Source organism: Amblyomma americanum, chromosome 5 (assembly GCF_052857255.1).
Source record: "Amblyomma americanum isolate KBUSLIRL-KWMA chromosome 5, ASM5285725v1, whole genome shotgun sequence".
In the NCBI taxonomy this organism is placed as follows: Eukaryota; Metazoa; Arthropoda; class Arachnida; order Ixodida; family Ixodidae; genus Amblyomma; species Amblyomma americanum.
The window spans coordinates 143,487,572-143,500,344 of NC_135501.1; the positions used below are offsets into that span (position 1 = coordinate 143,487,572).

At 44.4% G+C, this 12,773-nt stretch overlaps 1 protein-coding gene across 1 annotated transcript; it reads right to left on the bottom strand.

Annotated features, from left to right (window-relative positions):
• Window positions 1–368: 368 nt before the first annotated feature.
• LOC144132797 (uncharacterized) lies at window positions 369–9,204 on the bottom strand. Its single transcript, XM_077665458.1, has 5 exons — window positions 9,016–9,204; window positions 7,955–7,997; window positions 4,458–4,488; window positions 2,414–2,668; window positions 369–840 (listed from the first exon to the last, which is right to left on the bottom strand). The coding sequence occupies exons 1-5, from the start codon at window positions 9,126–9,128 to the stop codon at window positions 506–508; spliced, it is 777 nt and encodes a 258-aa protein (XP_077521584.1). The 5' UTR covers window positions 9,129–9,204; the 3' UTR covers window positions 369–505.
• Between the last annotated feature and the right edge of the window lie 3,569 nt (window positions 9,205–12,773).

Sequence of the window (12,773 nt, forward strand, 5' to 3'; positions counted from 1 at the left end):
CTTCCAAGACTAAGTGCTTACAGTCGCGGCTAATCATTTAGGGCGACAAGGACATAGCAGGTCCAGCTCCCTCGACTGCCGGACCCGACACGTCCGTGTTTGCATGAATCCAGCAACCGGTTTTCAACTAAACTCCTCAACTCTACCCCGCGATGTAAACGTCGTTATAGCAAAGTGAAATTGTTATATGTTGCCCGAGAACCGGAGACACTGCATCAGTGACAGCAGTCTCAAGGGAATTAAAGAAAATAAAAAAATGTAGGGAGACGAAATCAGTTACAAGCGCCATTCTAAATGTTTGACTGGAGTGTATATTCAGAGAAAGTGGTTGAAAAATTACGGTTTTAAAAGTAAAAGCTTATGACATATCCACGACGCCAGTAATAACAGAGGTTCTCTGAGGCACCTTTGGCTTTTTTTTTTAATAACCGAGAACTTCTTACAAGCAGAGGAAGATCAGACGGCAGCATGCCGTTACAGAGCCGCATCATCACTTCTTCACATTTTAGTGGTGGCCGGCGTCACCATGGTGGCTGGAATCACCATGGTGACCGTGATCGTCGTGGTGAGAAGTACCGTCTGAACCTGCTCCGCTGTGATCTTGCGAAGCGCCATGGTGGTGCGCAGATTCGCCGTGGTGACCATCTGAGTGACCGTGGTGGTTTCCGCCAGTGCCGCATGTCATGCCAGAAAGGTCAGTGGAGCATCCGCCGTTCATCTTCAGGCCAAGCTGTGCGCCTGTGTCCCAATCCACGCACCAGTGTTCGTTGGTGTCGCACTGAATCTGGTCGTACGCCCCGGAGGTGGCGTTGCACTTTGGCTCACTGCCTTTATTCTCCTCTGGAAGCACAAAGCAAATCAAAACTTAATCTTAGATGCACACGCAGTAAAAAGCATGCAGCTTAGGTTTCGGTAGACATCCGGGTTTTACAGAACATCTTGCAAATAACTCGCCTGACAGACTTTTCGTACACTTTTACAAGACGCTGTCAAATCCTAAAGTGGCATTTATAATCATTTATGCACATTTCACATATATGCAACGCTAGTACTACATGACCAACCCTCTTGACGGCCTAAAAAAAGCATTGTTCTGAGCGTTGAGAGAACCAGCCCATCGTGATTCAATGCAAAAAGTATTTAGTGCAAGTCTTTTCCAGAGTCAAAGTCAGACTTTGTCATAATAATGCTCTGAAGAATCATTATAGTAAGAAATACCTGCCTGTCGAGAGTTTATATTTTATTTACAAACCTGTGTCCCCTGAACAAGAAAGCATGCAACAGAAAGTAGATTTTTCAGATTCGTTTACACGTGACTTAAGTTGAGCTGAGAAAAATTCAGGAAAATTACTTTTAAAGAAGTGTTATCAATGCATCAAAACAGGGACATTCAGATTGCCTGCTTTACCAGTGTCATCACATGTCAAAGTAAGGGTAATGAGGTAACTTAATTTATGTATATTGCAAAAGTCGCCTAGGATGACGCTACACAACTCCTTAAATTCACATCTACGTCGCATGCACATGTGGTCACGATGGTCCATGCAGAATAATCTGCATTTCGCTCTCGAATTGGTAATGCTCACAAAATACCGTAACTTTAGTGTCATACTTCTTCCAGCACCACGCCATGAAAATTAATTTGACTGCCAAGCATGTGTCATGAAGCTATGCACAATTCTGGTAGCGGCAGTCCACAAAGAACATTATAACGAAGCTCTTCACATCTTTTCTCAGACTATCTCTATGACAAAAATCTGCGTCGAGAAAAATTTCACGAAGATGGCGCTCTTAGCCGATTAACATTTCCTTTCGAGGCCCAGCATCAATGCAAAATTGTTGTGTGTGCGGCGCTGTGCAAAATTATTTTTCCGCTTTAATCTCTTGCAAACAGTTGTGTGACAAGCTCCGCACTCTCCTTGTGTGCATTTCTTTTTGGTTTCAAGAATATGTAAGCGGAGCGAAGTAATTTCAGGTGTACATTAATTATTAAGATTTGGCCATTTTGACGTGGCGCTTAAGAACCGATCCATCGCTGATTGGGAGGTAGTTCAGCGCAGCTTCCATGCAGTATGTTCGCCTAATATCATGTATATTCTTGACAAAGACTGGTTCCCAGTCACAACATTCTATAAATGCGTCAAAGAATTTTCATTGTGTTTTTCTTCTTTGTTGCGATTTCTATTTAGAGTTAATAATCAGCGCCTAAGAAACCATTTGTGTGTGTTGCTGAACGGGACAGGGAGAAGTTGAATATTGAAGGGGCAACAGATTTTGTGGTTATCTTCGTTTATTTACCCGATAGTTTCCGTGTGTGGACCGACCTTCCTACCCTGAGGAAAGTCAAACTCTGTCCAAACACTGCAGTACAAATAGACCACATACTTCATTGCCGTACTCTCCTCTGACTTACCTGTGCTGTGCTCCCACTCGTGGTGTGCACGAATGCAGTTGCACGACGCGATGTTCTTGGAGGGACCCTTGATCTGACCGAACTCTTTGTCGTAACAAGCGCAAAATGGCTTTCCCTGAACGGCCTCTCCGAAGCACTGCAGGGCCTTGTAATCGCCGTGCTCATCGCATTCTGGTATAAGGAGGTTAGCGCGGTGCGCTGTGTTCTCTTGCTCCTCTCGGCGACGGCGTTGGCAGTCGGTCTCACCGGTTGCAGCTGTATTGGAGAGGGAGAAACCGGGAGCATGTGACTTCTGGATAAGGACTGCGTCCTACCATTGAAGTTACGAAACAGTTTGTCATGTAACACTACGCGCAGAACTGTATTGACACGAAAGCGCCAAGACTCTTGTAGAGCGCAGTAATAGCCGTAGTTAAATGCCGTTGGCATGTCGAGAAAATAGGATTGGTCAAGTGGGCGATGACGTCAAAACCACGTGAGCTCTCACAATAAATTAAATCCCCAACAGTCAAAGAGAGTACACCAGTGATGACGTCACTTCGCAGTGCCTCATTGGTATACAAGGCGGTGACGTGTTTCGACCATCAATACGCAGTGTCTGTCAACAAAGAAAAGCGACTGCACTCATGAAAAAAATGGTTGCGCTGGGACTCGACCCGATGCCTATTCGGTCGGGTGCTGGGAGCTCAACCATAAGCCACTGAAGAATGTTAATTCACCTTTCTTAAAATCAGCTAGGCCACCAGGTGCGCCTTGTGGCAAATGAACAACCAGAAAGTAATAAAAATGAAGAGGTAGAGGAACAAAAAAATGCGAACATTTAAGAAAGGTACGTCTGCCTGTGATCGTATATAAAAAGTGGACCACAGGCAGCTGACCGGACCTTTTAACGGTAACACGCCATGCACGTAAGACGGAGCTTAGCTATCCCAGAAATTTGCCCGCTGATTCGCAGACATATCTATCATAGAGTTCAGCAAACACCTCAAATGTGAAAGCTATGATTAGCCAGTGCATGAACCTTATCAACTGAAATTTAAATTACTCTCAGGAAGTGCTCAATTGGTTGCTTTCTCCGCAGACACGGCATGTTCTATTGGCGCCAACAAAATGGCGCTGCTAATGCTCCGGATAATTAACGCAGAAGAGAGAGGCCGCGCAGTGTACTATGTATCGGATGCAGGTTTAACTGATTGTGGATTTAACTGCGTATGCAGGATAACAGTAACCACAATTCTTTACAAAAGACCGATACTTAGGCGAGTGCAATGAATTCAGTGCTGTTGCGATTCTCACACTGTCAATGCCGAAGCGCTAGACGGTCCCGAACAATAGGCTGCTGGAAAATTTTCACCAAGGTGCCACTTGCGTTCTATTTTCTGCCAACCCGAAAAACAGACCACGAAATACGAAAGCCAACACGTGACAGCGGTGTTACTTCAGGGTCCCAAGATTCGTCTCAAAGTAAAAATGTTCAATTTCTCATGCAGGGCCGTCTTTAACGCCCTTCCCTTCTTGTTTTGTCCCTTCCCTGTTTGGCGTCGAGCCAGTTGCACTGGTTTACAAGAACAATGCACCAGCTGCTTGCACCTACTAGAATTTGTACTTCCTTCATACTTTACTGGTTTCACGTCAAGTTTATACAATAAAACTTTTTCGCAGAGTTTCTCTTCACGAAATAGATAAAAGCGTGATAATAAATGTAGCTGATCATAGACACTAAGTGTCTTGCTTTATCCTTCAACCTGTACACCGAGCTTGATAACTTGAAAGATACTACACCATGAAACCGAGCATACATGACAGAATTGAAGCGTATGTTGTTTCGTCCGTATTTTTATTCAAGCGAACGCAACGCCATAAAAATATTGCGAAAAACTTTTTGGGCGCATTGCGGCATTTACACATCCAGGTAAGATGCAGGTAGCATGTTGATGGCAAAGAGTATAAAGCAGGTGTAAAGGAAAAACTGAAACATGGCGTTAAAATATACCACCACAGTTCTATACAAACTGAGCTGAAACAGTCACAGGACTCCACTTACCACAACTGATGTAGCCCACGAGCGCGAAAAACTGCAAAAAAGTGAACAACACCGTTAGGTCCCCAACGATGCAAAAACACAATCTATTCATACATTCTATTCATTTTCTGTTCATATTTTAAGCATGATCCCTCGTGGCGACATCACAGGAAGACCCCATCGACTGGCTGAAGCAGAAGTGGCTGTGGCATTGACATACAAGGAAGGATACTAAAAATTGTTTCTACTATTTTGCGCTGGCAGTAGACTCATGTAGGGTCGTCGTGGGTCCAGAAACTGCCTTATAAATGCAAAGCACCGCACGTTACAAAATTACATTGAACGACAAGATAACTTAGTTTGGACAAAATATTTTCTTTGACTACTTCTTTGGGGCGGCATCAGCGGCAGATCAGCGGCATCCCGCGCAATAATTTCATCCTTTCCCACAGGAGGATCGTGCAAAAGTTGCAATACCACACCACTGAACAATAACATCAAATGAGCATGGCTGCTGCCACCGAAAACAATTCATGCGTTGTCGCCGTAATGGCAACAGAAACGAGAACAATCAGTGGCGCAAAAGACGCGCAGAGAATTCTTGCGAAGTGATCACGTGCTTTCGAAATTACTTCACATATATTGATATCGGATATCGCAGTAAGCATATATTTTCTCGTATCAGAGAGTACATCAAGAAACATGCGCACGAACGCTACTGAAGCTCCTTCTAGGTACTACTGAGAAACATTGCCGCCAAATAAAGCCAGCTTAGAGGTTGGGCGGAACCCCGCGCCCGTCTGAGAATGATCCAGTCGTTTTAAAGTTCTAATGCGCCATCATCAAAACCCAGATGCGAGAAAAGCCTCCCCGTCCACTTGTCCATCTAAAGCATCGGTTTGGAAGTGGCATATTGCAGAGAGAAAAATAGGCCTCTCTGCTTTTAGGGAACAGCAGAGAGACCGAAGCGGGGAAGGGAAGACGAAGAGAGAACTTAAGAAGTCGGGTGTCGAGTAACAAATTAAATGGTGAGAAATCCTTCTGTTTAATTTAAGGCGAGACAAGGTAGAGGAAAGTAGTAGAGGGAAGACAAAGAACTCGTAGAAGGCAACGGGTGGCGAGAAGGGAATATTGAAGAAGGTTTGCGGCACGGTGCTCGACGCGCTTGCATCACGCTTCCTACTCGTAGGGTCTGAACCAGTCTTCGTCAGCCTCTGCTCCATCTGGAGGCAACCCTAATTCTCAAACCATCTATGCCGCATCATTCTAATTTTTCTCAAGATCCTCCAGACACCATTAAATTCACTATGCTCTTTTTATTTATTCAACTCCTCCATCTGCAGTCGAGTGGAGAGCTAGCATCATGATCATCGGCCTGACTATGTCCACGGCAGCACAAAGGCCTCTCTCATGTCTGTCCAATTAACACTGTCCTTTGCAAGCTGCGGCCACCGTATTCCCGCAAACTTCTCAATCTGATCCGCCCAACTCATTTTCTGCCACCGCCTGCTATCATTGCTTAGTATTCACCTAGAAAGGTCACAAGAAATCCCGCCCATATCGCTGAAAGCTAGTTGCCTAACTAATGCCGACAGAGTAATAATAAACCCATTCTAGCTCTCGGTCGAAACTTGACAAACTCCCCTTACCAAGCCCTGAAATTGCGACCTACCGAATTTTTTGGGATTCACGAAGCCGTATAAAGTTCCTTCGCAATTAAGTGAACACTAAAATGTGGGAGCGTCCGCATATGTATAATTCCGCTAAACATCTGTGCCACGTGACTGTGCACTTTACCGCCTGGCGCTGTTGCTGTCGTGGCAGTTTCACCTTCTCGCCGGTGTAGCTGCGCCACCTATGGAAACTACATGTATTAAGACGTGCCTGGCAGTTTTTTTTAAATTCGGAAACAGTTTTTTTCTTCAGATTATGACTTTCAAAGCTTTGTTAGAAATAGTGCCGATGTATGAATATTCGCAATTTATAAGGTACTACATTCTAACGCAGGGGAAAAAGGCGTTGTTTTGGTTCTGTAGCTTCTACAATGGCGAAAAGGCAATTAACTTTTACTTGCGAACTCTAAAACCGCTTGATCTCACCTATCGGCCGAGTTATTTGGTAAATGGCCGATTGCCACAATAGTTCTTGCTCTATAAATTACTTTCCTGTGCGTTTATGATCCGGTTCATGGTTTATGAGGGTTTGACGTGCCAAAGCGACTCAGGCTGTGAGGGATGCCGGAGTGAAGGGCTCAGGAAATTTTTACCACCTGGAATTTTTTAACGTAAACTGGCATAGCACAGTACACGGGAATCTATATCTTCGCCTCCGTAGAAATTCGACCGTCGCGGCCGGGATCGAACAAGTGTCTTTATGGTCAGCAGGTGTGCGCCACATCCAATGAGACACAGCAGCGGCTCTTCAGGTTTATGTGAAGAGCGAGTCTTAATACCAAGATTTGTGTTTGTGATATAGAACTGAGTGTGTGAGGAACTGCTCGAAAAGATTGTCCTTCACAAAGGGAAAATTGTGAAAGGGCGGCCATTGCGAATATACAGAATTGCCGTATGAACGGGAACATTCGGAATTACTCGCTCCTGCAGTTGTGGCATTCCAGCGACTTGCTGCTCCATTTAAAAACCGCAGCGGGTGTACTGTGACCAACTGGTACCCCCTGGCATGATAGTGCACCACTACGAAGGAACGCCCCCGGCTGCGGATTAGTTTTTGCCCCGCGTCGTCTGCATTGGTCCTTCGGCCTCAGGCGCAATGTAACACTGCTACTAGAAAGTATGCAACAATTCTATATTTCCGACAGCATTGTGACAGACGATGTGAACTTCCTATTCATTCAAAACAAACCGCGCTTGCATCCAATCAGAAGACCACGTCAAAGAAAATATATTTACATATACCACGCAGCCATCCCTCTACGCCTCAGATAGATAACGAATGTGGCGTGAGGGTTCACATGTGGGGTTCGCGTTCATTCCCCCGACGGTTACAGTGTTTTGGCACGAGAACTGCTTCACAAAAACATTTGCCACTCGATTGTCGAGCTGCATATTTTAGCTTGTAGCTTTTTACTCCACGTCGTCCATAATGCGCTCCGTTACATTGGGCCGGTTGCCCGTGCCCACTTTGTACCCGGTAACTTGCACAACTACGCGGCACGTCGCTTCGTGCGTCTTATCCGATACAAGTTTTTAAGCTATTGGAAAGCAGTACTAGCTTTCTCTGAAGCGCGCAACGTTCTTACAATCAGTTCATTGATATATTCAAAATACTGCGAGGGATTCTAACCAAATGAAAATAACCTTGCAGTTAACCTTCTACCTGCCAAATCTCATCTGTTTCTAGAGATATAAGAGCAGCCCAGTTTATCTCCGCTGAACTGAAACACTGCGGTGCTAACTACAGTTTAAAGCAGTCTCTTTTTAGTGCTTTTAAGAAAATTTCTAAACGAAAATTTGTCTCTTTTTCTTCCTTCTAAAATGCGTCACGAAAAGTAAACTTACCGCAAGGGCAAAAACGAAAAGCCGATTCATATTGGCAGGAATTCTGTAAAGTGCACCAGAAGAAATGTACACGTTAGTAGGGATAAAAACATGGAAATACACAAAATAATCATGCAGAGCGATCAAGGGCAGAAAAAAGTTTTGTAACGATTACCTTAGAACGAGAACACGGATAAACGTGGTAAACGCAATATGATTGATTACATGCACTTCATGGACACTGCAATATGTATAGATAACCGAGCCTCGGAGATCCTTACCACACAGAGAGCTGGGAAGGTAAGCATACAATCTCTTGTTAAGTTTAGAGATACAAGAAATATGCTCAAGAAAGCTTACGAGGCTCTCTCGTGGCACTAGGGGGAAGCATGCCCCGCTGGAGGATTTGGCTGCGCCAATACAAGAATGTTGCTTCTATTTCGGTATGTTTCTTGAGCATCTTTTTATTTCAAAGTTATCCTCATTATACCTCTGTCACATCATTGTTCACAGAAATTGATACTTCTATCGGAACCCTGAACTATATTTTCTATATGTAACGCTGCCTGTTCCTTTCTGATGAAAGCTGCATGCAGCTGAAGAGAAAATGTATTCTTCTAGGGACAGAAGTTGTCATTTCCTTTATTTTGTGGCTAATCAGAACAATAAGGCGCCATGGTTGCCGTTATTGCAGTATGCATAAACAACAACTTTATAGAGAAAATAATCGGCGCAAGCACATCGGTTTTACAAGTGGTCGTTGGGTGTGCGCTCAAAACTTGATCTTTCAGAACTGCGCGAGAAGGGTGTATTCGTGCTTAAAACAACGGAAGACGTCATTTTGCGTAGTTCACCTCCATGCCACAAAAGAAGAACTTCATGCGTAATCTGTCCCTAGTCCGAATGTGGGACAAAATTAAGCATAAGCTAACATTTTCGGGTGATCCTCCAAAAGCACAGAAACATGCGTTTCTTTCGTGTCCTATCAGAAATCGGCATTGAAAAAGGAATTGTTCCAGTAAGAATAAAGAACGAGAGACCACTATAATGAAGTTGCAAGGATTAAAGGGGCTCAAGCTTACGTATGCTGCACGTTAATCCACGCCCGTCGCCTCTGAGGAAGCCTCTGTACGGACCAGCGTTCCAGCCTCCCGCTTTTGAAGGAAACGAGTGGAAATCCCGGAGGCGTCGTCATGCGCCACGACGCTCTCGCCCTTCTCCTCCTGAGTGGCTCAGAAGCAGGCACAGCGCCAGATCGGTTGTACGGAAGAGTGCCGACCGGAAACGCGCCAGCTATCGTCTCCCGACAAGAATAAAGCATCACTGGCCTCCCAGCCGCGCTCTCGGAACCAGCTGTTTTTCAAGATGGTAAGGCCCCCACCGTGGTGCCTCTTCAGCAGTAGACTTTTAAGCGGGGCTGCAGATAAGGCATCGCCCAATCTGCTTGAGTGGGTCGTCTTCACTGTCGCCCGAGATAGCGATGGCGGCGTTGACGGGGAGCGGATAAAGTTGACTGAAAAAAAAAAAGTACGTTTCTTGCTCAAGAAGTGAAACTGCACGCTCACTTTCAGTTCTTGATAACTGGCCTTATAAGCGAACTGGGTTGGGCTGTATGACTCGTCCTAGGACAGTCTGAAGAACAGCCCCACCCCCCAAGGACACGATCACACAACGCAATCGCTTGCAACCCAAAGCAAGGCAGACAGTAATGCGCAGGGGAGAAGATACCACATGCGCTTAGCAAATGAAGTTTAAGCTTAGGATATTGTAAAATTTGAAGGTATTCTAAAACCGTTAATTAACACCTAATAGCTAATATAATCGCTAAAACAGCTAATAGTTAAACTTGTGAATATCCAGACGTTTACAGGATGTTTCCAAGGATGCTCTGTTTAAAAGGCGCTAAATAGGACTGCAGGCACATTATTGTTTGCCACTTGATATACCTTATATTCTGCGGGAGAGGGGGGGGGGCTACATTACATCTTAACTATATGCGCTATTTATCGCTCTAATGAACCTGCTGGGTACTATCTGAGGCTCCTCGATGAAAATCGATCTTAAAATTGTGCCACCTTTTTAACAGTGACAGCGGTTCGTGGGTAATTCCTGGCACATCCGATGTAGCCACTGTCATCGGCGTTGAAGCCTGTCATGTTGCCACAGCGCCGTGTTTGTCCCCTCCTCTTTCTGGTCCTGTTGTCTAGCGCTGTTTGAAATTGTATTGTTACCCAGTCTGCTACCCTTCTACACCAAGTTTGTCACGTCGCCTTTGCGCTTTGACGGCATTACTAGCTTAGAGCTGTCCTAGCGCGCTCTTTGTGTGCAGGTCGCGTGACTAGTCGACAACCTTTTGTGTTGTGCTACGAGCGCGAATGGAGACCGCGTTGACAAAGAAAAGAACAATAAAAGCTCAGAACAGGCCAAAAGAAGCCCGTAGGGAGCAATACTCGTTACGATGACGCAACACATGCAGAAGCTGCACTGGGGAAGCGCAGCTAACGAGAAAGCCTAATCACATTTTTTTTTTACTGTATGAACACTTTTTGACAGGCACTTTCCTACAGTACTATACATCGGTAGGATTTTCCATCCGCCTAGCCGTCTTGTTAGAACATGAATGCTCGCTGGCGGTCCATTGCGCAAGGAATGCCATTCTTCTGGAATTATTTTGTGTCTTAGCAAAAGGCTTTTTTTATGGACCGCAATATGCAAAAGTGATGTATAAGTGGACCACATGAAGTCCAGCAGGTAACTAAATGGGAAATAATTTTCTCCAGCGTCTTGAAACGCAGTCTAACATTAAGATACGCACACTGCTGGATATACAGATATGCGCAGAACACATCCTTCATTATGTGGAGGATATTTATCTGTTAAAAATATAAGCTTACTTTAGTGGATAGCTAGACGTGAAAGTTAAATAGCTCTTGCTAAAGGTGTTTCACCACTAGAGACAAAATGGCGTAATGTTCTATGCCAGAAAAGCCCAGTGACAACTTTTAAAACTGAATGTTGTGCACTCTTCTGTGACTACATATGATCTACCTGTTTTTACATTATAACCGATGTCCCATGAAATATATCAGTCTACTTGCAAACCAGTGTGGCCCCTTGTAAAGACACTATTTTGTCATTTCTCTTTCCTTAGCGATCATATGAACAATTTAAACCGTTTTTAGTCTACAGATGAAACTTTTCCAAGCCGTGATTACCGACGGCGCAATCTAACTTCTGTGCATAAAAAATGAAACAGAAGAACAGTGTGGGTATCTTGCAGTTCTCAGCATACTATTAGGCCACTTATTTAGGCCCACGACTGAGGCGATTGCGACAGATTGATAAAACACGCGGAAACGAGCACAGAAATTTGTTCTCCTTGCTGCTTCCTCATTCACAAGATGCGCTTCCTGAAGGAGATGTCGCCTCTCATGCGCCATAAATTGCATATTATCAGGATGGGTAATTCTTTCGCTCAGACAGAAAGCTGAACATTAATCTACACCCCACTAATAATGTAAATCAAGGATTGAAGGCCAAATGTTTCTGCTACTGACAGACCTTGTACAATTATCCGGTTCCAGTCATAAGAATAATAATAATAATTGGTTTTTGGGGAAAGGAAGAGGCGCAGTATCTGTCTCATATATCGTTGGAGACCTGAACCGCGCCGTAAGGGAAGGGATAAAGGAAAGAGTGAAAGAAGAAAGGAAGAAATAGGTGCCGTAGTGGAGCCAGGTCATAACCAAAATATCGCTTTCTCGTCAGTTATCTTGGATGAATTCTGCAGCTTTTCTTGTTAACTCATTTATATCAGGACTGTGCAAAGACAGGTTGTTCATAATACAAAGCTGACTTTAATTTTGGATCCTGATTTCTGATTTCGAAACAAAACCTATTCCGTTGATTTTTATTTAGCGGGCTGCTGCAAACGTTTCGGCATTTCTTGACAACAAAGCGCGCAGAAAACGGCGGTGAATTTCATTCTTAAGTGAAAGTCGAGGTCAGTTCATTTCATAAATTACCTACAGAAGGTAAAACAATATAAACTAAACTCACGCTACAGGATGAAGCTTCCACACTAGCCGACAGAAGCTCCGGCGTTGTGTGGATAGTTGTTGTAAATTGCGGCAGCGGAGCAACTCCATAACCCCTGACAAATTTATTCGCTTGCTATCGACATGATGCACCTTGTATCAGCTGCTTATCGAGGGAAATATTTGCATAAGTAACGGCAGCTCACAATAGAAAATGAGGTTTCCGTTTCATATATCTAGGCGAAATAGCGCACCAGCACAAGGACCAGAGAATCTCCCACACAAGTTACAACGCAAGTCTGGAGTAAGGTCTTTTTAACGTTATGCTCCCACGCTACTTTCTCAAACTGCATTTCATTTCGAGCCTCTTTCACTACTCATAACCCGTCCCCACTAAACGTACATCGCTGCTTTATGTTACGCCTGCAAAATATAGGAGAGCACGTGTGGCCATTTAAATCTGGCAGCAACCTCCGTTGCTTAGGGCTGTGAGACAGATAATTCGTTGAACTGAAATAAAATGCTAAAATACAAACCAAGTAGATTTTTTTAAGTTGCGAGATAATCATCTTGCATTCCTCTCTACGATTCTCCGCAGCCTAGTTCTTCCGTGCGTTTTCTTCATATAATAAAATAAGCAAAATACCCGCATGCCACCGGTGGAATGCAAACCGAAGACCTCGAATTTCGCGTACGGCGCTCAACTAACTCAGCTGCGGCATCGGCCCTCCAATCTTTTACGTTCTTCTGCGTTTAAATTGTCTCAGGCAGTTCTTTCAGAAGAGTGAGCAACGCAATTGGTG